This window comes from Diplotaxodon limnothrissa, linkage group LG15 (assembly GCF_057381915.1).
Source record: "Diplotaxodon limnothrissa isolate DT_005_m linkage group LG15, D_limnothrissa_male_GT1.1, whole genome shotgun sequence".
NCBI classification, from domain to species: domain Eukaryota; kingdom Metazoa; phylum Chordata; class Actinopteri; order Cichliformes; family Cichlidae; genus Diplotaxodon; species Diplotaxodon limnothrissa.
Window position 1 is genome coordinate 16940880 of NC_140610.1, and position 27534 is coordinate 16968413.

Consider the following 27534-nt stretch of genomic DNA (forward strand, 5'->3'; position numbering starts at 1 on the left):
ACGCACATTCGCATTTGTATGCACAGAAATAATGACAAGTACTCTCTCCTAACCTTTTTAGCCCTGTCATCATTATTTTCACCACATTAACATTGCCGGAACATGCTTTGCACTCGTAGCGTCAACCTGAGGGCAGCCTATAAACTATGCTGCGTCCTTCTTCTTCTTCTTTTTCTCCTCTCTCTTCTCTGCCTGCCCTTTTCTGTCTCTCCCCCTCTCTCTGTCTTTCTCACATGCAGGAAAATGTGGAGGGGGAAAATTGTGACCGCTGTAAGCTCGGATTCTACAATCTTCAAGCGTCCAACAGACGCGGCTGCGAAAAATGCTCCTGCATGGGCGTTTCCAGTCAGTGCGCTGCCTCCACGTGGACCTATCAGAATGTAGGAACTCATTATTCACTGATGTTGTGGGATGATGTAAACGCCACTTCAGTTTAAAATCTTTTCTGCAAGAGTGGCTTAGAGCTGAAAAACTGTTTTTTCCTCCTTTTATTCAAATATCATTTACTGCTGTAAACTTAAATTGCGTCATAACTGTGCACCACAGAAGGATGAACATCAGCTGAGAAACAAATTTGTGACGCAAGTTGTTCTGACTAATTTTATAGTATGTGTTCCCTTCCATGACAAGTTTCAGAGTGGAGTAAACTTTCATCTTTTGCATCTAATCCAACTTTGGTGACTTTTGACATGCAGAATTTTAAACAGCACTGATGTTCAGTGAATCAGAGAGTCCAAAACAGAAGCATGTGTCATGAGGTTTTACTGACATTGGCCTGTGTCTCCTTTTTCTAACAGCGTGCTTTACTTGAGAACAAATTGCTCAGCAAAAGAGACGTAAATCTGATTTTTAAACACGAGGGAAATACTACATGAACAACAGGTCTCATACATCAGAGTTATTATAGTTTTCTATAATGTGTGGGTTTGCTCATTTCAGTTTAGTTTAGTTTTTGAAAATGTTTGCTTTTAGTTTCATTTTTATTTGTTTTATAGTTAACTTGAGGGCATTGAGGGTATATGCTGGAAATAACATCGGTAAGGGTACATAGGTATAAAAAAAAAAAGCGAAGAACAAACCAGTTGAAAGCAACTGACTCAAAGTAGACATGCGAAGTCACAATAAATATATGCAAAAAGGCCTCATCGGCCAAGCTGTGATAACAAATTTTGCGAAAAGAATTAAACTGAAGTGTAACTCGGCTGGGATAGGCTCCAGCACCCCGACAACCCTGAATTGGATAAGCAGAAGAAGATAGTTGGATGGGTAGTTTTAGTTTTTCATTTAGTTTCAGTCACCTAAAATAACCTTGTCATAATGTTCAATTAGGTTCAACGCTAACAAGCTTGGGCACTGACACGGAGTTTGACACAAGTTTTTGTGATTGAGTTAGTAATTAGTTTGCCAACTACTATTTACCCCTTTGTTTAATCAAATAAATTGGTTTGATCAGGCCTTCAGTATATTTTAAAGTGAAATTTTTCAGATTGTGAGTTTTTAATGTAGGTCCATAATACACATTTTCCTAACAAACAAAACAATCACTTAAGCTATCGCTCAAAACACTTTTTTTTTTAGATGACACGAAAACTACTCATCCACACTGCTGCATCAGTTTAATAAATATCTTTCAGGGCCTGAACATATCTGACACCAGGTGTAAAGTAATTTGGATCTGGCAAACATTAAAAACATCTGGAAATTAATCAGTAGGATGTTAAGCAGAAAAACAAAACTGCATAGAGAGTCTGGAGGGAACAGAGAGGTGAGAGACATGAAGAGAAAGAAAAATATGGAGGAAGGAAGAGGACAGGACTAGAAAGGAGAAGGGAGAAACAAGACAAGAGGCAAGAGGGAGGAGAGAGGTGAAGCAAGAGGAAAACAGTTTTTGACTGACAGGGAGGGTGGGAGAGGAGGAGAGAGGAGACGCTGACAGGATGACAGCTCTGATTTAGACACCGATCGTGTGTGTGTGTGTGTGTGTGTTTTCAAAAGGGGAAGCCAAGGTTAGGTTAATTACAATGACAGATGTGTGTCTAGCAATCTCTGATTCACAAACACACACACGTGCAGACACACATCAACACACACAAAATCCTTAAGAAAAAAAATCTCTTTCAAGGTGTCGATTGCAAACTTCCAGCTGACATGTGGCAGATTTACAAAGCTGTTACCAAAAGCTTAACTTTGACATTTTTGTTAAAAAAAAATCTTTTATCTCAATCAACTAATTACATTTACAATAAATTACATTAAAAAAATCACATGATAGACATTTTCTATTGTTTTTTAAATTAACCTGAAGTAATATGGTGACTTTAACTTGAATTTTGCTTTTCATTTTTAATTACCTCTTATAATAAAGTATCGTTAGAGGTAATAATTTTCCTGCTCAGGAGTTCATCTATATAAACCACCTTCATTTTGCTTGAAGGATTTTTGTAAAAAGGTTTTGGGGTTTTGGAGGCAGTGGTATGGACAAGTTGACAGATGAAGTCAGGCAGGAGTCACCATGAGCTATGATGTTCATAGATGACACTGTGATGTACTGAGAGTATGGACAAGAGGAGTGTAGAGGAGTAGTAGTGGAGTGGAGGTGTGTGCTGGAGAGAAGAGGATTTGAAGTCAGTAGAAGCAAAGGAGAATACATGTGTGTGAATGAGAGGCAGGCAGGTGTAACAGTGAAGATGGACGAGTTGAGATACCTGGGGTGAAGCATCCAAAGCAACATACAGTGTACAATAAAGGTGAAAAAGAGAGTGCAGGTAGGGTGGAGTGGGTGAATGTAAATGAGGGTTTACAAGGTGGTGGTGAGACCTGCTGTGATTTGTGGTTTGAAGACAGTGGCATTAACAGAAAAGACACCAGGTGGAGCTGGAGGAGGCAGAGTTGAAGATGCTCAGTTTGGTTGGGAATGACCACAATACAGAAGATAAGGGTATGATGGAGGCAGACCAAGCTCAGATGATTTGGACATGTGTAGAAGAGGGATAGTGGGTATACTGGACAAAGGATGTTGAATATGGAGCTGCCAGGCAGGAGGAAAACAGGAGAAGGTCCATGAGTGCAGTGAAGAAGGACATGAGAGGGTTGCTGAAACAGAGGATTCTAGGGCAGGAACGAGAAGTCAATAAAACAAAGGTGACGTTTGGCAGTAGACTACCTGGACACAATAGGTACACAAAAAAAATACATTGCAACTTTGGTAATAGAAAAGAAGGAGCTCAGGTGGTGGATGAACAAATCTATTAAGAGAGTCAGAGTGTTGACAGTTGTGTGAAGTAGCAAATCCGAACCACCAGCTGGGCATTATAAGTAAAACCTGTCCGTCTACACTGAACATGCCTTGCTTTAATATGTTTGCTGTCAATGTTACTGATGTGCTGACAGTAAGCAACTCTGTCGCGTGGACAGAAATAATACTGTATGTTGCTTTTCTGTTTTAGACTCTCCCTTTACATATTTATATAAATTCTTTTCCTGATGACTATATATAAACATCTTACATCTCTACATGACTCACGCAGTTTAAGTGAGCAACAGAAAACCTGCTGAAAACAGAAAACCCCAACAAAAACTTGAAGTTGAAAGCTGACGTCTTGTTATGATGTGTACTTCCGCGATTGCAGAAGAGAGCGGAAAGGTGCAATCCTGCCACAGTCTCTTCACACAGATCGTGCCTCACAATTTGGGTGTTGAATTTTTTAACAACCCCTACACAGAAATATTCTTTGTGTACTTTGAAATGTGACATGGGGAACTGCGGTCTGGGCATGCCAGCATGATCAGAGTAAAAAAGTTGTTTTTGAAATAGATGGAGCTGAAAGTAAAATAACTTTTTTTAACCTGGATGTTGTGTTCATAGGAGACCACTCTGACAGGCTGGCACCTGGTTGGCAACACGGGAAGGAGGGTGTGGTCCGTTCACAGAGAGACCCCTCCATATCTCAGCGTGCGACACTTAGATGTTGTGGACGATCTTGGCACCGCCTACTATTGGAATGCACCTGGACTATACTTAGGAAACAAGGTCAGCTGCAAGCACACACTCTGAGACTTTTACAAATGGCTTAAATGACACCTATTACGATTTTCCTTGTTTTCTTTATATTAAACATGGCCAGTGTTTCCAAAAATGAGGTCAGTGTATGTACAAGGAACCCGTGCGAGACAAGAGGCCATTTTTTCTGCTTTTGCCTGTCTATTATGCTCCTAATAATCCCTAATAATCTCAATTACACTGCTCCTGCATTGAGAACAGAAGCTCCACAGCCTCCTGTTTGAGTCTTTTGTTTGCAGCGTGCAGCTAATCAAAAGAAAGTTGGCTTAAAGGAGAGAAGGAAAGGAGTTGAGACGACTTGTTTCAGAAACATGAAGAACTGAGGGGCTGCGCTAAGGCCCAGTTTAAGATAAATAATGCAAAGCTACTGTAGACGACCCCAAAAATGACATGGATTTGTCAGTGAATATATTCGGTGTCCTTTGAATAACCAGCAGTCAACACTGATTGCTGATTTTTTTTGTGCCTATTTTACTTGAGATAACTGAGAAACTACATTAGCACCAACATTAAAGTAGACACATCCAAATGCTCTCAAGGTCACAGTAGTAGCTCAGTTGTGCGTTGTTTTAATCCAATCTTTAATCTTATACTTCAGCAGCAATAAGCTATAAGCTAATGTTTCGGGTTACTTCAGCGGACTATTTGCTTCACGACATGGGCATTTCTAACTATATTACTGTGTAGTGATAGCACTGGCGGGCAAATATATAAGTTCTAACGTGATGCATCATTAGGATAGCCTTCACTATGTAAACAGATCCAATTTATGATCTCAAAATGTATCCCCTGGGTGGAAGTCTGGTGAGAATGTGTCCTGCTGGGATGTTCACCTCCCTCGTAGCCCTGCTTCTCTGGATCAGCTTCTGCTAATGCCGACTGTTTGAAATTGCGCCGTGGCTTTCTGTATCCACGATTAGACTTTATCACTCCAGCTGGCAAATAGCTGCAGTCCATGTTTCAGAAGTCGAGTTTTTGCTCTACTACAACAACAGACCGACTGTGATGTTTGTCTGTGTGTCATGGCTTAGAGGAATATACCACTGAATTTCATTACTTTGCACCCGGCAGGCCTGGCTTGTCATCTCACTTCTTTGTCTGAACCTCTATCCCTCCCTCTAACCATCCCTCCATCCCTGCTTCTTTTCATTGGTGTGCTCCTCTAACTCTCTCTCCGTCTCTCCAGGACTCGCATTTTTCACCTCCCTGTTCCTAAATCATCTCCTTCTACTTCCCCCAAGCTCTTTTCTCTCTCACTTCTCTCTCTCTCTCTATCTCTTTCGCTTGCTTTGTGTCTCTTGGGGTAAACAGTGTTTCGCCTGTTGAACTCAATAATCAATGTGGTTTTTTTTTTTCCTCATCGCACACATGCATACACCAAACACACACACACGCACACGCATTAACACTCAGACAGACTCCCAGGTCTATATAAGTCAGATAATGATGTGTTTTGGAGGCATTAGGGACAGCAGAGCAGAACCAAATGCCTCCAAACATGGGAAACAAACAAATTACCACTGTGTGTATGTGTGTGTGTGTGTGTGTATGTGTGTGTGTGTGTGCATGCATGTGTGTGTGATCACTAGAAGCAGTACGCAATACTGTATGAAAAAGTGATTCTTTGCTTCAGTCTCTGATCGTGTTACAGAGATAGATGCTATGTGACTTGACTATTAAACGCATTCACTTACACACGCACATACACACACACACACACACACACAAACACGCTGTGATCTGTCATGTTAGCGTGTATCCTTGGAAGTGACAGGCCATGTTTGTAATAACAAGCTAGCAGCAGATATATAAGTGCACAAATGTGTGTGTGATGATGTGCTCCATCTCCATCTCTGTATCGTTAATGCCATGCATGCGCATTGGCCCGATCGCCTGCTTCGCGGATGCTCATTGGTCCAGAAGAGCATTCCACTGATGCTCATTGGGTAGTTTATGTGCCATGTAGGTCCAGCGACTGCTCATTCACAGGAACAGCAGTTACTATCATTTAAAAGTGCCAAGTTTAAAAAATAGCCGTCTCTGCTTTATTTGCCAGCAGAGGGCAAATGAGTGGGGTTCAGCGTAAGGATCACAATAAAACTTTTTGATGTGGAGTGTAATCTCAATCTAAGAAAATGTTCCACAAGTTCAAAGACTGTTTTTTTTTTTTTAGTTGTTTTGGTCCTTCTTCACAAACCTGCAGTTGATTCAAGCACATGGACTTTCTTAATCTCTCAAATCTCCATTTTCTTTGGAGCACTTAAAGTAGTCCTTGCACTAAAATGTCATTTTGTTTTAGGAAGCACTCCTCTGTCACAAAAGTGCAGATCTTTGGCTTTTTAATCAGAAACCAAATACTTTATGATAATAGCAGCACAGAGTCTTTGCTAATTTACTAACAGATTCACAATCAACAAAATTTGGGAATAAAAGAATGATGAAGATGGCCAAAGAGAGAGCAAAGCCATAGAGTTTTCTTTTCTTCTCCCTTTAGCAACTCTATCTAGCTATTAGTCACCTTGCTTTTGTCTTCCTTGTGCATTTGACAAAGCAAAGAAGACAAAATGATCATTCTTTTAGAAGCAAACTAGCTACACTCCTGAGGGAGGAGCGGAGTAGCTGATTCTTTAGAAAAATGTTATAGAAGTTGACACCTCACCGTTGTAATGAATGAAATTTGTCTTTGTGGAAAATATTCTTTTTCTCAGTAAGAAAAACATCAACCTTTTGCAAGCTGATGAGCTGTGACTTATGAGAGTGACAAATGTGTGTAGGTTTTGTGTATAATGTCACTACTAATCTGGTCTTAATTGCATGACATGGATTTGCCCTCCCCTTTCCTCTTTTCTTCTCTCCCTCCCCTTTCTTTTTCTGACTTGTACGGCTGAAAATGCACCGTTACGTCAGTTCGCGGTTGATTTCTTCCAGTTTTTTTTTTTTTCATTCTAAATGGCAATCTCATGGTCCAGAGAAAAAGAAAGGAAAATAATTACACCTGGTTATCAGTACAGCAACACAAAATTGCATTCCTGAAAGTCAAACAAGGCGTATATAGATACACAACCGTATTCAGTTTGCAGCAGGTCTTGAAGTTACGATAACTGTTCCTCTGTACATTGTTGCCCAAGTTGCTATTTTGGCTCGTATCTCCACTGCTTATCCCCTGTCCTACTTTGCTCATTCAGGAGATATTAGAAGAGAACAAAAGCAGGTAACACATGCAACACATAATTTGGACAAAACTGGACTCATCAACACTGTAATTAATTGCAAAGTGTAGAGGAGTTTGGTTTTGTGCCTTTTCTGAATTATGAAATAATTTAATTTCCTGACAAATTCAGTGTAGGCCGATAGAGGCTGATAGACTTGTGTTTACATGTTCTTATAATTAAATGTGGAGTGCTAGTAGGATGTTCATACTTAATATAATAGCTGCAATGAGCCTCAAGGGTGAATATGTGCTGAATATTGAATGTGGGATATCATCTTTCTGTTTATTTGTTAGTTCAAGTCTGAAAGCAGGAAAGAAGTGTTGCACATATAGCCTGTGTATGTACACTCATTGGACACTTTATTAGGTAAACTTTGCTAATACTGGGTTGGAACCCCTTTTATTTTAGTAACTGCATAACTTAGCTCTTCATGGGAGAGATTGAGCAAGATGCTGGAGACAATCCTCAGAGATGTTGGTCCATATCGACCGTGATAGCATCACACACTTGCTGCAGATTCATCAGCAGCATATCCCGTTCCACCACCTCAAAAGATGGAGGTGGTGAAATGGGCCGAGTGGCATTGAGATTAGGTGACACAGGAGAACAATGAATTAATGGAAATCTTCAAGAAACCAGTTTGAGATGATTTGAGCTTTGTGACATGGTGCAGGAAGCAACCATTGGATAATGGCTGCACTGTGGTCATAAAGGAATGGACATGGTCAGCAATAATACTCAAGTGGGCTGTGGTGTTTAAACAATGCTCAGATGGTATTAAGGCAGGGGTGTCAAACTCAAATACACAGTGGGCCAAAATTCAAAACTGGAACAAAGTCACGGGCTAACGTTAATATTTATTGAAAAAAAAATCTTCCTCCAGATATAAGAATGAATCTTTTCTTATGGACTCAAATAAGTTTTTCTGGAAAACTGAATATGGAACAAGCAAAGCTTAATACTAAACAATATATATATTAGCTGTATAATACCAGTAGGCCAGCTCTAATAGTAATTTGGTATGGCTTCGCGGGCCAGAGTTTGACACCTATGTCTTAAGGGAACCAGCGTGCCAATAAAATATCCCCCACTCCCTTACGCCATCACCACTAGGGGGTGACTGTGGTTCAGGAGGTAGAGTAGAGATAAGAGAGATTTGATGTTGTTTACACAAAGCTGTTTACAGTCTTATATTGTCCGATTTTGATGGGCTTGTGCAAATTGTAGCCTCTGTTTCTTGTTCTTAGGCGACAGGAGTCGCAATTGGTGTGATGTTCTAGGTGCTCTTCTGCTACTGTAGCCCTTTTGCTTCAAGATTCAATGTGTTTGGCATTCAGAGATGCTCTTCTACCTTGCTTGTAACAAGTAGCTACTTTAGCGTAACTGTTGCTGACCTATCAGCTAAAAGCAGTCTAGCTGTTCTCCTCCGATCTGTGGCATCAGCAAGGCATTTTCATCACTGGATATTTTCGTTTATCAGACCATCCTCTTTAAACCCTAGAGATGGTTGTGTGGGAAAATCCCAGTAGAGCAGAAGTTTCTGAAATACTCAGACCAGCCTGTCTGGCACAATCAACGATGTCATCAAAAAGAATCTGTTATAATGTTGAACATTTTAACATGAGGATTAAGTGTGGCCCGTTAACTTCACATTGGCTTCATTTCTTGTTTGCACAGTTGGTCTTAAAATCAAATTTTCTTTTGTTCGGATGGTGCTTCAGGCCTTAGACTTTCTTTAAGCTCAACAACCATAGCAGAACAAAAACAGTGATATGTAATATGGGCCACACTGTAGTAATACATATGATAGTAATTTAATAATTATGAGAAAAAGCCATTTGAGAAGTCTTCAGGATGTGAACTTTAAAACAAAAACTTTAAAACAAACACGAAAGCTGGTATACCCACCATGCCTTATACCATATGTAAAGGTGAACATTTTTTGGGCTCTAAAATAACAAAAACTCATGAATTTTGATTAGATCTGATGTGGAGGGAAAAAGCTAAGTTATTATAAACTTGAGTGAAAACATAAAAAGACTTGCTGGAGAAAGAACTTTGACACGACACTTATATTGAATCCATAAGTCTTTCAAATGTTAAATCCAAAACTGTTACCTTGTAGAAAGTAAAACTTTCAAATCTGATACATCGCAAAATGATGGAGTCAGCAAGCTGCAGAAGAACACAACAATAATTGATTGGCTCTAAGAGACCGGGGGCAACAGAGTGAGCTGCTCTGTGTCATCTTCCTGAATGAGATATGCATACAGATTTACAGTATATGTAACCTTCTCTGGAGTAATAATTATTCTGTCATAGTCCTGCACACAACCACTTAAGAATTCAACAATGTTGCTTCCCCCTTTTGTTTTTCCAAGTGCCAAAGGCATATGTTAGTGTCTGTGCATCACTTAGCAGCTTATAAAACTTCATGGAAAGGAATGTTATTTGAACCACATATACAAGAATACGGAGACACCGGTCAGCTGTCTTTCAGAGGTTGTTTGTGCTTTTTCTTAGGAATTTTGATGTGCTGATTTTGACGTGCTGAACCCAAATATGACATTTTAAACCTGTTTACATGGTTTAGATTATCTTATGTCTTGTCTTTATGTGTGTTTCATGTGATTAACATTTCTTTATTTCTTTATGTACCAAACAATAGCCTTGTAAAAAAAAAAGGTATGGAACAAAAAAATATCTGTGAGTTCACGAAGTTGTTGTGTAGAAAAGGGGGGGGGGGGGGGGGGGGAATTGATGTCTAACGTCCATTACCTCAGCTATTAGGCTACTTAACTCCGATGGGGTAATTTTGATTCATTTTTCTTTGATTTTTCATTTTTCAACATATGTCCTTATTATTCTGTTTATTTATCTATTTCATTCTTAATTTAGTTTTTCTTTGACCTTATTGTTTGTCGATCTGCGCCTTGACACACAGTAGTGTAATGCGTTAAGTTGTGTGAATTTGATTGCGTCACTAGGTTGTGTGGGTAAGCTACAAAGTTGACCCCACAAACGTGTCCTTGTTTGGGATTAACAAAGTTTTCTTAACCTGAATGTGAATAAGAAACTGGATATATGTAGTGACAATATATGTATTAGAAAAAAACTGCAGGGTTATTCCACCTAAAAAAGCCCCTACTGAAAATATTTAGAGCTGTGCAAGTCATGTAGACGTGTTGCCTGCATGTCTTTCTATGAATGTCTCCACAACCTTTTGCACTTTGTGACTCACAGCACTCTCAACGGCATATCAGGAAAGGAAGTGAAAACTATCACTTGTGTATTGCATTATAGACTTTCTACTGCAAGGAAGGTCAAACCCAAAGTCACAGTAGAAGTCAAAAAGTCAAATAGAGATAATATATGATATTATATATATAATATCATATATAAGGCAAAACAAAAGCTATTGATTAGAAAATTGTCTAAAATTTGATGTAGAGTGACCCTAGGGTAGATTTCAATAGAATTATATACTTTTTGTTTTTTTTAGAAACAGAGGAAATGTTGTCCACTTTTTACAGCTGGAGGCTGTGTGCATCTGTTATATAAAGGTCATTGCCTGTAGCCATGCACAGTGTGAGGTATGTCTAGGGATCTAACCTCTTGCCACAAACATCAACTTTAGGTAGAAAAGTGAAAAGACCATATTAAGTTATTGCCTATAATGCCAAACTGAACTCGAGGCCAAATACATTGCAGAGAACCTCAAAGAACCCGATAATAAGCCCGGCTCATTCCTGTGTGCTATTACTGAGTCAGGGTGCAACGGACTGACCCCCAATTAAAGAATGCTGCAAACAACACAGGAGGACCTCCAGGCCAGTACCTGGACCTCTGTAGCATGCACAGCTGCCAAAACATTCTCACAGTCCTGGGAAACTGCAAGTGATCATACAGCCAAGCACAGAAAAAGTAAAGTATCAGGGTGAGCACTGTCTGAAGCAAGTGCTTCCACAATCCAGAGCACAAACACCTTCTAAAATTGTCTTTACCTTGTAAAAGTGATCAGAAAAATAAGACCTAAGAAAGGTAATCACGCAGAATGGTTACTGAAGTACAATCCAATAATCACCTGGTAGCAAACTGCAATAGACACAATGTCTTGTCCAACATCTATCTATCTATCTATCTATCTATCTATCTATCTATCTATCTATCTATCTATCTATCTATCTATCTATCTATCTACCTACCTACCTACCTACCTACCTACCTACCTACCTACCTACCTACCTACCTACCTACCTATGTATGTTCTGTGTGCCATGTGTTTGTCATTTTAGAGACGTTTGTTTTCCAAGGCTTTTGTTACAATCTGGTTTTCATTTCCTAAAGGGTGATTTCCTTTGTCCCCCTCCTCATCCTCCCCGTCTCTTTTTTCCCCTGCCCAATCTCCTGAAGAGAGCATCTGTTGCCACTGTCTGCTTTTGTATTCGCAAAATTGACAGAAAGCAGGCGCACATTTCTGTGAAGAAGCTGGCATGTGGTACGTACAAAAGAAAGTTACATGCTAATTGCATGTCATTACTCCCCGCACACAGTAATTTCTTTGATTGTGGTTACTGTACTTTTCTTCTTCAAAGTAGTGATGGTGCTGATTCTTACCTCTAAATTCTCCATGAATGTCCACAGCGTTTGAGATCAAAAGTCGCTAAAAGTAATAGAAAATGTTTAAAATTGACATGTGTATGTTTATTTGTAATGTGAGAAAATAAATAGACATATAGGAATCATCATACAAATCATTGTAAATTGTTGCTCTTGTGGTTTAGTCAGATTTCTGGGTTTTTGGTAACTAAATACTATTTGGATTAATTATATTCTATATAACTGCATCTGATTAGGCAACTGCCACCATCAGTCCTGTGCAAAAATGGGTGTACTTACCTTACAGTAGATCCAACAGCTGCTGCCAAAGAAATGTTTTGTATTAAGTAATTAGGAAATCTCTAAGGCACGCGAGAGGACACAGTGTGACTGAAGCACAAACTGCAAAATTTTGTGGTTCAGGCACCAACTTAACCACAAAGTGCAAAATGATTATCATCTTTGTTGCCTGCACAGGTGCTTTTGAAAAGCTTGTGTGCATCAAAGAGAGAAATGATATGAGAGTAAGAGAGACAAAACTAAACATATTCATGCTTGGACGTTTAAGCACAGAGTGAGTGCAAGCCAACAGGCAAGTGTAATGAGGGAACAAAAGTGCCTGGATGCAGTACAGAGCCTTGACTGAGTACAGCTTAAGTCTGGGCTTTGGGTGGGCCTGTCAAGGACTTGTTGATTGTTTGCTTTGGTTTACTTTTGTGCACATTTAAAGGTGAACTGTCGCCCTATAGCTTCAGGTCGCTGCCCTCCTGAACAGGTATTCTCCAATGACTTTTCTATATTTGGATGAAGTCATCCTTCCCTCAGTTCTGACTAGTTTCCTGGTCCCTGCTGTTGAGAAGCACCCCAGAGAATCTTTATCCTTATGCTCTCAGGGTGTCCTTAAATGCCTTTTGAGAAACACCAAGTGGGCTGCCATGTACCTCTAACTTCTGAATCTCTGTTACCATGACTGCTGGGGTCCTGGTCACCTCCCACATGGACCTTCTTGCTCAGTTTGGCAGCAGCGCCAGCTCTATGAAAATTCCTGGAGGGGATCTTCTTTCTTTTGCAATTACCGACTCCTCTGTGCTACTGGGAACATTCAAAGCAAAGGTTTTGAACCCTTGCTCCCCACAATTTTAGCATCTAAGTCTACAGCAAGGTTCTTTGGATTTCTGAGGCTGAGGTTTTATCCTGAAGTACAGCGCGAATTTTCCTTTCACAGAGCCATGCATATATGAGGGTTTGTCCCTATCATACCTCTGAGTCCATCAGAGTTCTACATACTTGCTAAGGGTTATTAAAGCCAATAACATCTGGCTAGAATTTGAACTTTTACAGTAAAAGCTGAACGATTAGTAAAATTAGACAATCAGTTTCAGATTTTTAAGACATTTGCTGTGTTTCTCATGTTCTTTTCATTTTGTCATCATACTCGTCTGAGTGCAGATTGATGGGAAATGTCAATTCTATTTATTTCACAAATCATAAAAATACAGTTTGTCATTTCTCTACATACATACATATACACATTAGCACCCAATGTAACATGAGTATCAATGACTAATTTGATGTAGTGTTTTATAAAAGTGTGTATAAGGAACAAACTCAGCTAAATTTGAATAATTTTATGTGGATATGAGAAAACAGGTGTTGTTAAGCAGATATCTCTTTAGGAAAGATGCCTTCGCCTTTTTCTGCAAAACTCGCAAAGAAGTCAAGCTGTAGCACAAATCCAACTCTTTTTGGACAACAACAGTATCCTAAAATTGGAATGGACTAACCCTTAAATTATAATACTCGACTAGGCTACTTATGATTATGGAAAAGCCCTATCCATCTTACATCAGGGCTCTGCTGAGAACCTTGGAGGAGGACTGAGGTCAAACGTGACTCATATGTTGAAGTCACCCAACTTACAGTGACTCATCCTTACACCTCTTCTCCGTGCCAAACCCAAACCCACTGCTTGGCACAACGCCAAACTTTACTCTTCTCATTTTCTATATTTTATCCACTTTATTTTTAATTAAACTGATAAACAGGGGCATTATTACCAGTTTCCCCTCCTTCATGAACAGCAGCATGCACACCTTCCCATTTCATCATGTTTAGTTTAGTATGCTCCCTTTTTTTTCACAGTAACTACTCCTGTTTTGATATGAAACTACTTTATCCCTTCTCTCAAATAGTATTGAAGTGAGCTGAATGGCTTGTATGATACTCATATAGCCGTGGCTGTGACAAAGGGTTTCACTCTAATGAAGATTGTGTCAGCTTCTTGATTAGGGTTTTAACAGTGAGGATTATGTCTTGTTCTTCTTATTCTGACCACTAATACAGTTAATAACAGGCTTATCAAGCTCACAAGGGATCTCACTGATGTCTTTTGCAGCTGTGTGTGTGCGTGTGTGTCTGAGTGTTTATTGTTCCTTCGTTTCCACTACACATGATTCTCCTCTCCCTCCCCGTATGTCTCTCTCCTGCTGTGCTGTTCTGTTGGCCTTTTTTTCTCTCTCCTGTATTGTGTTTCTGTATTTCAACTCCCCCCTAGGGTAGAGATGGGTCATCAGGTTGCCATGACAAAAGCTTTGATTGTTGCCCAGGTTGAGTGGACGGCATCAGAGAAATGAGTTTTTCTGAGAAATGTCAATAATTTCAAAGGAAGTAAATTGCAAAATACAGGAGTCCTAACTGGATGGAGAATCAGAGTGAAAAAGCTTTTCTGTTAGTTTTCAGGTCATATCCTGCTGAATGCTTAGTGAACACAACAAACAGAAACAGGTAAAAAAAAAAAAAGTATAGTACATGCAAATCCACTTTTTATAGCTCTTTGCACAACTGGAGTAGTAAGTTGAAGCACTTACAGATCTGTGCAACTTTCTTGTGTTTTTATCTAGATTTTATTCTATGCCAGCACTTCCTATACTGGTGAACAAAACACTATGTTGTAGTAACAGCAAATGTGAATGCCCATGAGATAGACAGTATTTGATTTTTGGTTCCATAATTCTATATGTAACCATACAGAATTACAGTACTATTTATTAGACTGACATCCAGTGTTTATGCCACAGCTAAACTAAAATAACAATATTGATTATTATAATAAAAATAATGTGTCTATGTCTCTGTAATGGCTAATCAACCAGTGTGTGTACACTCTTTACAAGTGAGCAAAATTTTATTTTATTATGCTGGGTTTTTTTTTATTATTTTCCGATTAGGATGACAAATTGTAGTTATTTTTGCAGTTATCATTCCTGAACAGAACATTTATTTTTAGCCAGTGAATGTTTTGCTCTAATAATTTCTGACTTTTCAGACAAGTCCATTGTGCTTGCTCAAATTTGGGTATATCAAAATGTAATTTTAGTTTAAAAAAAAAAACCTGACAGATTTTTTAAAATACTTGTGTTTTCTTATTTTTATGATAAGTGGTCTAATAAATTTGTTAAGCAAATGTTGTTTTCATAAGCCACAAGCTAAAAAGCCCGGGAATCAGGACCTTGTGAGACTATAATGTATTTTCAGCTCATATCTGGAGTGTTGAAAACTTTACTAATCAACATTTATACTGCAAATGAAATGTAAGATGAGAAAAAATACAAGTTATATATAATTAACCAAAATGCAGACAGAGACAGAATGTTAGGCTAAAACTGGGTTTTAATATACGAGCTGATTTCACAAAAACTAAAAGGTGTATAAGCTAAACTCACAATTTAAAAAAAAAAGTGTTGTAAACAAACTAAAGCTAAATTTAGCTTCTTCTTTTTTTGGTCGCCACTGTGGATTATCTGCCTCCATCACCCTATTTTATATACTTTTCCTCTTCACTGGTAGCTCCATATTCAACATCCTGTATCCACTATCACTCCTCTGTGCATGTCCAAACCATCTCAGGCTTGCCTTTCTATCTTTGTCTCCAAACCACTCAACACGAGCTATACTCACATCTACTCCTGTCCACTCTGGCCACTCCCACCTAAAACCTTAGTTGGAATCTTAGCATCTCCAGCTCAAACCAAAGCTAAGCACACGCAACAGTAAGGGTCAAGCAGATAATCACAAGGGCAGGAATAGAACCAAGAGAGGAAATAAATTAACAGAGGATGCTCAAGAAAAAACAATTACGAAAAAAAAAAACCCATTAGGAACACAAACACACACAGACAAAGAAAGATGAGAAAAAAGAGGAAAGTAGAAAACAGCGGGTCAATAAAAGAGTAACAGGAATCAAGATTAAAACAAAATTCAAAACCTCGTCCATCTGCATGTTGTGTGAAGGTCTAAATCTTGCTGTTTGACTAAGTCTCACCACTAATCAGTCTATTTCCATCTGCAGCAGGCAGCTGTTTCTCATGAAAAGCCCCAACCCTAACCCTGTTACAATGATTATTTTCTTTTTTCCCTGCTTGCAAAGACTTGGGAGAACAATTTAATAAAACCAAAAACTACATGTTCTGATAGCCTAGGGTTAGAGTTAGGCTTGTGATCATGTAGTAACTGCTGATGCCTCAAAAGGTTAAAACCTATACACTGTCTAGCATCAGTGAATGATGAGACAAACCTATTGACTACTTGTTTAACACAGTGGGGGTCTCTAAATTCCCAGATATTTCCATTAAGGATAGGGTCTAGGATTGTATTTTTTCCTATATTTACCAGAAAAAAAACTATTTCTAATGCTAATGCTAATTTTCAAATGTTGTATTTATATTATCTCGTGCTTTCTCAACGTGACCAAAATGAACATGGAAATAAAATAATGCGGGTTTAAGTAAAATAAATAATTAAAAGCATGCTATGAAATTTTCACAGTAATATATGTAGTTTTGTTAATTGGTCAAAGTATGAAGTCTGTGTTGTGCTTTTTAGCAGGATCTGTGTCTCTGCTTTATCTTTTAAGTGCTGGTAGCTGTAGTGTCAACAACGAGTTCAAAAAAGTGACGAGATCACCAAAAGTTACTTTTTCCCGTCTACTTGTCTGATCATACCATTTATTACACCTGTAGTCTAGCGAGTACATTGGAAGTGGATGCGTAGCTTATCGTCCTTTTTGTTGCACTGGAATGAAATTCAGACTTTTTTCTTTTTGCATGAGAAACTAAGCGTGTATGCAGTGGTCATGCTAGAGGGCTGATTAGCTAATGGAGGAGGAGGTCGGGCAGCACAAGTGTCTGATGTGTGTGGGCTGTGTGGGTTTAAACTATGATTTTACTGTCCTCTGGAGTCCAAATCAGCAAATGGAGGTAGATAGAGGATAAGTGTTATAGAATAAAATATCCACCAAGTACACCTCCAGGCACACTGGTGTGGATATATCTGTGTATGTGTGTGTGTGTGTGGTTTTTCAGTCAGTTGTGAAAACGGTGATTCCGCCTCGTGGTTTAAAAAGTGAGTGTAATGATGTAGAATGGAAGAGGTTTATAGAGGCATTAAGCCTAACTCTTCCTCCTTCACTACCTCACTCGCTCTGTCTTTCTGTCTCCAGCTCTATTTCTTCGTCTCTCTCCCCCTCATCCTCAATGTCCCCCTCTCTCTGTTTTTATGGTGGCATTATTATCTCGCTCTCCCACCCATTACTGTTCAGGTTGAAGCAGAATAATAAATTTCAGGATCATGCCGATGCAGCACTTCTCCAGCTAAAGCTCATTCTGTGGACTCGACAGAAACGCTGCACCAAAACAACTCGAGACAACAAAGATTGTAGCATGTACCTGCTTTCTTCATGTTTTCAGCATTTTAAAACTATTTTAGGGGGAAAAAGTCATTATTAGATGAAGAAGTTGTGGTGGTTTTTCTGTGTTATTGTGGGTTTGTCTATGACTTGTACTTATTTACAACTTTTCAAAATCTCTCTGACTAGATAACATTTTTTGCATTTTCTAAAAACCTCTTTCTGTGAGACTATGATTAGTTTAAAACAGTGTATTAGGCTTTTTTCCTTCCTACTAATGTACTTTGTCAACATTTTCAACATTTTTAAGTTAACCTGCCTCTACATCAGAATTTTTTCTTTGTCACTTTTTCTCTCACTACTCTGATGGTTTTTTGGTCACGTTTCGCTTTTTAATCCGTGCGCTCTATTAGCGTCAAATAAAGCAGAAACATGGACCTTTAAATCAATCTAATAGTGAGCTAAGTCTAATGAGCTACGAAGCATGGGAAATCAAAAGGTCAAAAGGTGTTGTTTTTATTACAAACTTGACTTTCTAACTTGTTTTGTCTGCCTTTGTCATTCTGCAGCTTTCAGCCTACGGTGGGAATGTCATTTTCACCGTGTCTTATACTGTAGAGCAGCAAGAACAAGTGAGCATCAGAGTCACATCAGAGCCTGACTTAATCATAGAGGTAAGTTTTTAAACAATTCACTAATTACTTGTAGCTGCGAACTTAAACTACTGTCAACATGCTACACGGTAATGGAGAGATATTAAGTCAACCAGGACTTGAGACTGGTCGGCTACCACCACCTGATAGGGAAAAATGTGTACTACCTAAGCAGTTGGCGAGTGTTTGCTGGTTGTCACCCAGTGAAACTGCAGAATAAATCTTGGTCATTATTGGTGGTTGTTATCAGATTGCATGGAGGACACAGACTTGTCTGCAATCACTTGAAAGCTGCTTATTAACAGTCAGACTGGAAACTGAGAACATTCACACTTAAAGTGAAAGCTGTGCCTTACTGCTACAACCAGCACCTTTTGAAGACTTTGAACTCTAATACATTATTTAGTTTAATATTTCAAGTTGCGGTTTTCAATCCACAGCCACAGTAAGGGCTGAGACTGATTTCACATAGCAACAGCCATCAACCTCCAGCAACCACTTGCCAACTGGTTGGAGATTGCAAATGCCTGTGGTTGCTAGGGGAACTGCATGACTGGAGCTTTATCAATTGGTTTCCCAACAACAGCCAGAAATTTCTGCCAATGTTTGAAGAAGTGGAACTTTTTATTTAGAATAAATAAAGGACCTCTAGCAGCCACTCAGCGACCAGTAAGGGAATACACGTTTTTTCCTAGTGATCTGTGGTTTCCGGGAGTCCCCAAGTGTTCTTGATGCCTATGTGACTCTAGCCTGAAACAACATATCCATGCAATCTATATGCATGGGTTTAAATTGTGTCGTTTTTTTGTTTTACTTTTTGATTCCTATATTAAACTGTCTTGGTGCATTTGGGAGACTCCTCAGGAACAGCCATGCGGTAGAGCCCAGGAATGAGATCCAACTGAACTGACTATTTCAGTTAAAGGGGTTGACAAGGACTGCTCCCAGCACTCAGCAAATACATTATTTTTGGTGTCAGAGTAACTCAAGTGTGACTTTTTCTGTTTTTGTGTACTTGTTTTTCCGCTGTTTTCTGCGACCATGAGGACTAAATGAAGTTGCAAACAGTTAAGAAAAGACAGACAGTCACACACGCGCGCACGCAAGCAGCTGCAGCCTGAGGAGAACTGCTGAACTTAGCAATAAAAAATGCAGATATACTCTCTCGCCCCTTCTCTCCCTGTATGTCTGTATAATGAGCAGGTTGCAATATGATGTATGGCAGCAATAAGCAAAGCAGCCACACTATTAGTTAACTGTTTATATCTCTCATATCACTAAACAACATTGTGTCTGTGTATGTGTGAGAGCATGGAGTACACACAAAACAATGCACAGGTTGGTGTGTATGTGTGTCCTCTGTGCTGGAGCTGTAGAAAGGATCCAGTTACTTTGCTAGTGTTCGAAGAAGTGGGAATTCTAATTAGAATAGTTGGAAGGGCTTTCAGAAACGATCTAAACGATCTAAACGATCTAAAATAACCTAAGTCTCACATACTGACTGCAAAGAGAAAGCGGCATACTGTGTACGGTAGGTGAGAAAGAATGGATCGAATGGATGAAAGGGCACGGAAAGAAAGCCATAAAAGGAGGGAATGAAAAGTAAAAGAGACTTTGAATCAAATAAAGGCAGGGCAGACTGAAAAGTGAAATAAAAGATGGGAAAGAAAGAAATTGACAAAAAAAGGAAAAAGTAGTGGAAGATTGAAAGGAAGAATGGTGGGTGTGAAACAACACAAAAGGAAGTGAAAAGGAAAAAAGGAAAAGAAGAAACAAACAGTGAAGAACGGAACGTGGAAATAAACAAAAGTAAGAATGAGGAAGAAGGAAAATTGTGAGACGGATAGTCACAGACCAATGAGCTTGTGTTATTTAAAGATGTGTCAGTGAGATCGACAGACTGGGAGGAGATGGGAGGAGAAGGAGAGGAGGACAAGTGTCGGTCTTGTTGTCAACAAAAAGCCTCTCCAAATGATGACAATAATGAACCACCTACACACTGTCAGCCAGCTCTCTCCCTCTTCACTGTCTCTTTCAGCCTTTGTCTCGTTTTGTTCCCTCTTTTTCTGCCCTGCTGTTTACGCTGCATATCTGCATCGAGTTGTAATATTTTTTGTTGCTTGTTTTTGTGAAGTGCAAGAAGAAACTTGTGTGTTGTTCGCAAGAAGTCAGCATCTGAATAGATAATAATCTCTCTGTCTTTGTATGGCTCTGTGGCTTTGTTGCTTTCCGTGCCTTCCTCTCGATCCATGCCCACTCAATCAGTCCACTTTAGCACAGTTAAAGTGTGTAAATAAAGAAAGAAAAGAATGCTGTAAACACAGAAACGCAGTCTTGAGCCGCCTCTCATTTTGTTTCAGGAAAAACCTTATAAAACTTTCCCTTTGTGATCTAATTTTTAAAGTAAGAAGTGAAATGTTTGTATTAAAAAGTATTAAGAATTGAACCAACATAATGATGTTTGTCTTTTTAAGGGATTTTTTTAACTGAATTCATTTTCTTACTGGTAAATAAAAGTGAGGTGACTCTTTCATTTTCCCTCTTTGTCTCTGTCATCCTCTGATTTTGTGCATCTCTTGGCTGTGCTGCTGGTTTCACCGTCTTTATGACTCCCCCACCTCCCCCAATTCAATTAGTTTTTATTTAATGGTTTATTGGCATAGTAAGCTCTCCCTCTCTCTCACTCTCTCCCTCCATAAGTAGTTGTCACTCTGTGTTAGCCACTACATGCCATTGATCCGTTCTCAACAAGAGATAGTCAGATACCAGGCCTGGGCTCAATTTACTTTGCATTTAGTCCATTCAGTATGTCAATATAAACTGGAGCTCATTACCGAATGACACATCTTTCACTCTCACTCATTTTTTTTAGATAAGTTATAAATGCACATGTCAGTGCTGTCATAAAAGCAACAGAGGGAATGCCGATGTTTTACATTTATGAAATTAAAAGTTCAAATTGTAATTCTTTTGCTCTACCAGGGAGGAGGGATGAAGATTAATTACAAAAGGTTTGGCGAGCCTGTCTACCCATCCTCATCCAGCACCAGTCACATAGTTCTCCTGCCAGAGAACTTCCGGGTTTCAGAGACGGCACAGCCAGTTAGTCGGAGAGATTTCTTGTCTGTGCTGGCAAAAGTGACGAGTGTGATGGTGCGGGCCTCTTACAGCACAGAACGCAGCGCTGTTTACAGGTGGGTACGGAAACATGTACACATTTCGAAGTGTGCCATCATGACGTATTGATCATACACTGTAAAATAAATCATTATATTAAAATTAAGCTTGTAAAATCAGAAGTTTTTAGTCTCATTTAGCTGTAGGAAACAAAATTTTCGCTCAGAATCAAGACTCTGAGGCATCTCCTTCTTATAGCCTGTGAATATCACGGCTTTAACCTTGTGCAACCTAAACATAAAGATGGTGGTTTTATAGGTGAAGCTTATTGCCGTCTGAGAGTAAAATCTGCCTGAGAGAATGAACTCGGCTCATAAAACCTCTAAAAGACTTATCAGCAAAACTGCCCTGTTTACGCACAAGCTGTATGTTTAACTGTGAAGGCGGACAGACTCCCAGTATGCTGTATGATTTTGCTTGATATTTGTATTTCTGTGCCCTCCGTGTGCAGACTCCACTCATTTTCTATGGAGGTAGCAAATCCCGCTGCTATAGGAGAGAGGAGAGCATCAGCTGTAGAAGTGTGTTCTTGCCCTTATGGATATGGTGGAACTTCTTGTGAGGTAAATACACACCATTCATCCATTTGTGTTAACGGCTTATCCAATGGGCACATAAGGCTGGTTGGTTACATACTGTAGCACTAATGCATAGAGACAACCGTTCATACTAACATTTATACCTACAGTCAATATAGACACAAGCACATAGAACAAACAAGATGCTACCAGACAATAAAACTTATAGAAGGGATTAAAAACAAATATGACAAGAACAGAACCAAAACTATTTAACTAAATTCAATATCCAATTGGGCCAAGAGATTAGTAAAGATCTCTGCTTCAGATGGTATTGTTGCAAAATGTATCCTGAATAGAATTAGGTATATTACACATAGCTAATTATTCCATTTGTATGACAAAATAACATCCAATCCAATGTGCAAAAGGTGGATAGGTAGACTTACAAGTCTACAAGAATCAACCCCAGTTACTGGATACAGAGCCGTCTGGACATTAGGTGGAAGTCTGAAGCTTTCAGCAGAACATGAAGAAAGTTGTGGTTACCTTTAATTTCTCTGGAGAGCGTTGCTGAAAACCTGGAAGCTTGTCTCTTGTGAAAACACACATTCTTTGACAAACACTTTTTTGCTAGCCATAAGTCAAAATTTGGGGTTATTATTTTGAAATTTCAACTTTCAAATTTCAATAATAACAATACGTTGTTTTCTCAGACGTTTGAATTGCTAAGACCTAACTTTTTTAGATCATTTTAACTTATGAATGACAGTTTAGTTTTTTTTTTTTTTCTAGTTGTGGGGAAAATATTTTATAGTCTTGAGTTCATGCAGAACCGAATAAGACGTGTGAGCATCGCCTCAGCGGAGCAACATTTGTTGCACTGAAAGGGCATTGATGAAAAGATGTGGTTCAGTTTTGTGTGGCGTAACTGCATATCTTTGGACTGTAGCGCTGTGGAGTGAACCCATGCATCCACTGGGAGTACATGGAAACTCCACACAGAAAGGCTGTGGAGGCTGTAGCTGTAAGATGGCAGGTCTAACCACTGCACTGCAAACAAGCACAAATAAACAAAAAAAATCATTCAAACACAAAGAAACATTAATTAGAAAAATTTCCAGTGCAAGAAAGGATTCTTGAAAAAAAAAAAGAGTACCTATTCAAAAGATTGTAAGCCCACACTGAAATGTACGCAGTCACTTAATGATGTTGGTGTGTATTTCTATGTTAGAACATCACATGTGTACTTTTAAATGTGGCTAATGCTAACACATGTACAAGTAATCCCTGTGAGCCACAAGTAGAGCCTTCAATTTGTATCCTGCTATATTGACGTTAACTCAGGATGCATTTCCTTAAATGGTCATCAACTGAAGGCTTAGACACCCATACATACAAACAACAGTCTCTTTCTGTAAATGTTTGTGCACAGTTTTGTGTTACAGGCATTTAGTGTACTGATTCCTTGATATACTGTATGTTATGCTTGGTAATACTTGACTGCACTTCAGGTGGAATTTTAGTGCATTCGTTTTTCATAAATACATCAAAAAGAAGTGTCCTTATTCATGATAACACCTTATGTCCACGCACATATTCCAGATGGGATTTTTACTCAAAGTGAAAAGATGTTTGTCTGTGTAGCTTTTAGTTATCCAGATCATGGTAGCTGGAATGAGCTGAGAAAGAAAGTGACTTTTTTAAGTCCCGTGAAGACTTGGTTTAAATACCTGGAACTTTCTTTAGAACTCAAGAATCCTCTTGGATGAGAGGTGAAACATCTCCACGAAACCTAAAGAAGTCCTCTCCATTTCTTTCCAGGCTCCTCAGACAGATGGTTGGAAATGTTGTGGATCAGCTTATATTATCTGGGGACTGTTTAACTAGTCTAAAACATCCAAACATATCTCAGAACATAATTTTATTCAAATTGTATTGTGATTCCTAAATTTGTCTCATGGAGATTTGAATTGCTTTATTCAAAGAAAACTGTAAACAATAACACGAAATTACCGTTTAGTCTCAGAATGCAGCTGATGCGCTGTTGTTTTAGCTGACAGCATCATGCTTTTGAAAGTCACACACAAGCGCACACGAAAAATATTCCAAGTGTTGCACTCAGAAACACACACACACGTGAGGTGCTAATTACATGTAATTACTCTACGCTACAGCAGCTTGAAGAAAGACACTCCGTCTGGCTTTCTGTATTTTCTAACTTTGTGATCTTGTGTGTTTCAGGCGTGTGCGCTTGGTTTTCGGAGGGTAAACGGGAATCTGTATAACGGGGTGTGTGAACCTTGTCACTGCCATGGACACACAACACAATGCCATGAAGTCACGGGGCATTGCTTGGTAAGTAGCTTAGTAGTGGGTGAATTATGTCACCTGTTTCTTTTTCATTTGTATTTATTATTTATTACTATTGCTTTTATGTGTTTGTTTTATGTGTAAATTAATACTCAAAGATCTAACCCTATTTATCATCATTAAAATGTAATAAAGAGTAATGAGTAATGAGTTCAATTTTCTTTATTTGTTTGTTTTGAAAAGTCTCATTTCTTTCATTAACCGCATTCTTTTTTTAATCAGTAATTAAGGGAGTTGAATTGTTTATTTGGAAGCCGTGGATTACATGTATTCATATCTTTTCAGTGTTTTTGTTTAAAATGTGTCCAATTAATTGAGGAATTGCAGAAAATCTTCCAAAATTGGTTGAGTTAGCTGAGTGTGAGAGTTTTGAAATGAAAGACACTCGGAAGCTAAATGCATAACTTAATATGGAATACATAAATGAACTTTTATGTATACAAAAGAGTTTTTTTCTTATTAGTTGAAGTCTCCCCGGATTTGCCATCTAGTGGTGAAGGCAGGAATTGCAGTGTGAAATGAATAAACATTCCAGATTGGCCTTCTTATGTGCATCTGCTCACATGCACCCACCCCAGTCTGCACATTGCCTTAGGGTTAAGCTGTCAGTTACCATCGCACATACACACACCAGAATACACACACAACACACACATACACAGCGATCTATGAGTTTTGTATTGCCATGTTATGTTTCATTATAGATGAGGAGGATGCTGGGATGTGTCAGGGGGAGGCCAACACACAGAAAAAGACAGTCAGACAGGCAGGGAGGCGCTTTCTTTTTCTCTGACACACACACACACACACACACACACACACACACACACACACACACACACACACACACACACACAGAGGAAGACAATTTGACGTGAACTCACTCACAGCACATAAACAACCTCTGTATACATATTCATACACAGTGAGTGGCAGACAGATCTGCACACAAACACACCTCTTTTCTGAGGAATTTGATTTCCAGCTCGGGTTGAATGACTGAATGATGCCATGGTTATACAGGTTAACACACTGTGTATGTGTCACATTGTGATTCACCATTTGGGATGTTTGAGCTGAGAAAAAAATGATTTGGAATAAGGTGACATATAAATGCACAGACTAGCTCAAAAGTACCACTGGCGCTTCAGCTGGACATATGAAAACAACAAAGATTTTGGCCAATAAAAGAGCTGTCTATTATAGATACAGCATAATTTTACGGTTTAAAAACTCTTAAACTGAAATCTTCAGATTTTCTATTTTACGTTCTCAGTGTTGAAGAATTTAGTCTTATTAAATAAGTCGTGATGCCACAATTACAAAAGAGCACTAATGGAAGTAGAAGGTTTTACAGCATAAGTGCAGGTTTTAATATTGAGTTTCTCTCTGGAAGCAACTTCTTAATTCAGATTAAAAAGATGCAACAGAAGAAGCATCGCTGTGTTTTGATATATGAAGGTGAAGCCTCCCATTAGAAACCGTAGGGTGTCAAGGACTGTCGATTTTTAATTTCAGAGAGTTTTTTGTACTGCCACTAAATCTGGCCTTAACTATGTTGTTTGCAGCCTTCACAATTTTGCAGGTAAAATATTGTTGGGTTGACTGTTATGATGTTGGGTTTCTGTTAAACCATTTCCTGTTTTATTTTGGAATTCTTTGTCTGTTTATGTTGTTGATTTTATTTCCTGTCTTTGTTAGTTTTCCTTGTGATTGTATGCTCTGCCCTGATTAGTCTCATCTGTGGCGTTCTTCATCCCTGTTTCCAATTAGTCATCATTTACCCGGCTATATGTGTGTGTCTGCAGTTGTTTTCATCTTACTTGCCTCATTTACCTAGACCTCATATTGTTGTCACCCTGCTTGGCACGTGACAAGGTTGTGAATGTGATAACTGGAGAACCAGGTGACGTAGGATTTTGAAATTCATATCACAGTTGCATCTACTAAAATCTTCAGATGAATTTGAATCTCGGTGAACTTGACCTCAAGGTAAAGGTCAGAGATCAACTTTACAGAAAATCTTGTGAGCACAATAAACTGAGAGCAACGTCACCTAGGCTTTTCAAACTGATATCATAGGTGTGTCAAGGTCAGAGGTCACCTTTTTACAAAAATCTGGTTCTGCTGGTGTTGCTTGTGTTGCCAGGATTTTCTGGTGTAGTTTTGTATGCAAACCACCCCCACAATGGCAAAAAGCTCCAAAGGTGTGAACTGTTTAGTTTTTATCTTTCTAACCTTTAACTTTTAGAAACAAAAAAAATATTATGAAAAAAAAAAGCAGATCTGTTCTAACGTCTTTCTTTCTAGTTTCTTTTTCTTCCAAGTCTCAACTTAAATCATCCCCTTTTACTATTAACTGCACATGTATGGCTTGACTCAGTATGGTACAGGTTCAGTTCGTTGTTCTTCCTGTCTGTCTTTAGCATTTTTGACTGTTGGAAATTATGCAAAGTTCGTCTGCAGATGTGTATAACATGTACGCAGCTAAAAAAAAAAACTAAAACAAATACTTGAGAGGTTTTTTGTTTCCAAGACAATTCCTTGTTACTTGAAAATAAAAAATAGGTCTTATTTGGAGTTTTTTCCTTCCTAAATGACTCAACAGAACAATAGCACAATGTTGTTGAGGTATTTTTATCATTGCACAAACTGCTTAAACTCTTCTTTGAAATTGCATCCTCAGAGAAATTGACTTGCTCTCCTGACTCAAATGAACTTTAACCTATTTTTCTCCCCCAGGACTGCTCCCACAACACCGCTGGCCCCTACTGTGACACCTGCCTGCCAGGTTACTATGGCAACGCCACCCGTGGGTCACCTGCGGACTGTCAACCCTGTGCCTGCCCGCTCAATATTCCCAGCAACAAGTAGGTTCTGAAGACCCTGGGGTTAATGCAGCCAGGGCAGCACAATTTAATCAAATGCCTCAATCTATCACTGTTGACCCACCTGACTCTGCGGTCCCTATTTCTCTTAATAATCTCCCGTCTCCTCCTGACACTCTCACCATGTTTTTTTTTTTGTGTGTGTGTGTGGTCTTTAGAGGTTATCGCCACAACTAGAGACTTCATCACTCTCGGCAGGAATATAATTGTAATGACATTAATGGAAATATCATCACCACAGGTAGACTCATAAATATAAGTGGAGAAACATTATCCCTGTGGGTGGAAATGTCATTGTCGCTGTTAGAATCAACATAATTTCTACTAGGAGCCTTAACACAGTAGAAAATGCAAACCTCCCACAAGTCATT

General features: G+C 38.9%; 1 protein-coding gene across 5 annotated transcripts in view; it reads left to right on the forward strand.

Annotated features, from left to right (window-relative positions):
* lama2 (laminin, alpha 2) overlaps positions 1–27534 on the forward strand; it is a 228480-nt gene that overhangs the window by 91568 nt on the left and 109378 nt on the right. For all 5 annotated transcript variants that reach the window (XM_085372570.1, XM_085372571.1, XM_085372572.1 and 2 more), the window contains exons 13-19: positions 240–380; positions 3866–4030; positions 18124–18228; positions 21190–21401; positions 21836–21947; positions 24147–24260; positions 27018–27145. In XM_085372570.1, the coding sequence (XP_085228696.1) occupies positions 240–380; positions 3866–4030; positions 18124–18228; positions 21190–21401; positions 21836–21947; positions 24147–24260; positions 27018–27145 (977 nt within the window). The remainder of the gene's footprint in view (positions 1–239; positions 381–3865; positions 4031–18123; positions 18229–21189; positions 21402–21835; positions 21948–24146; positions 24261–27017; positions 27146–27534) is intronic.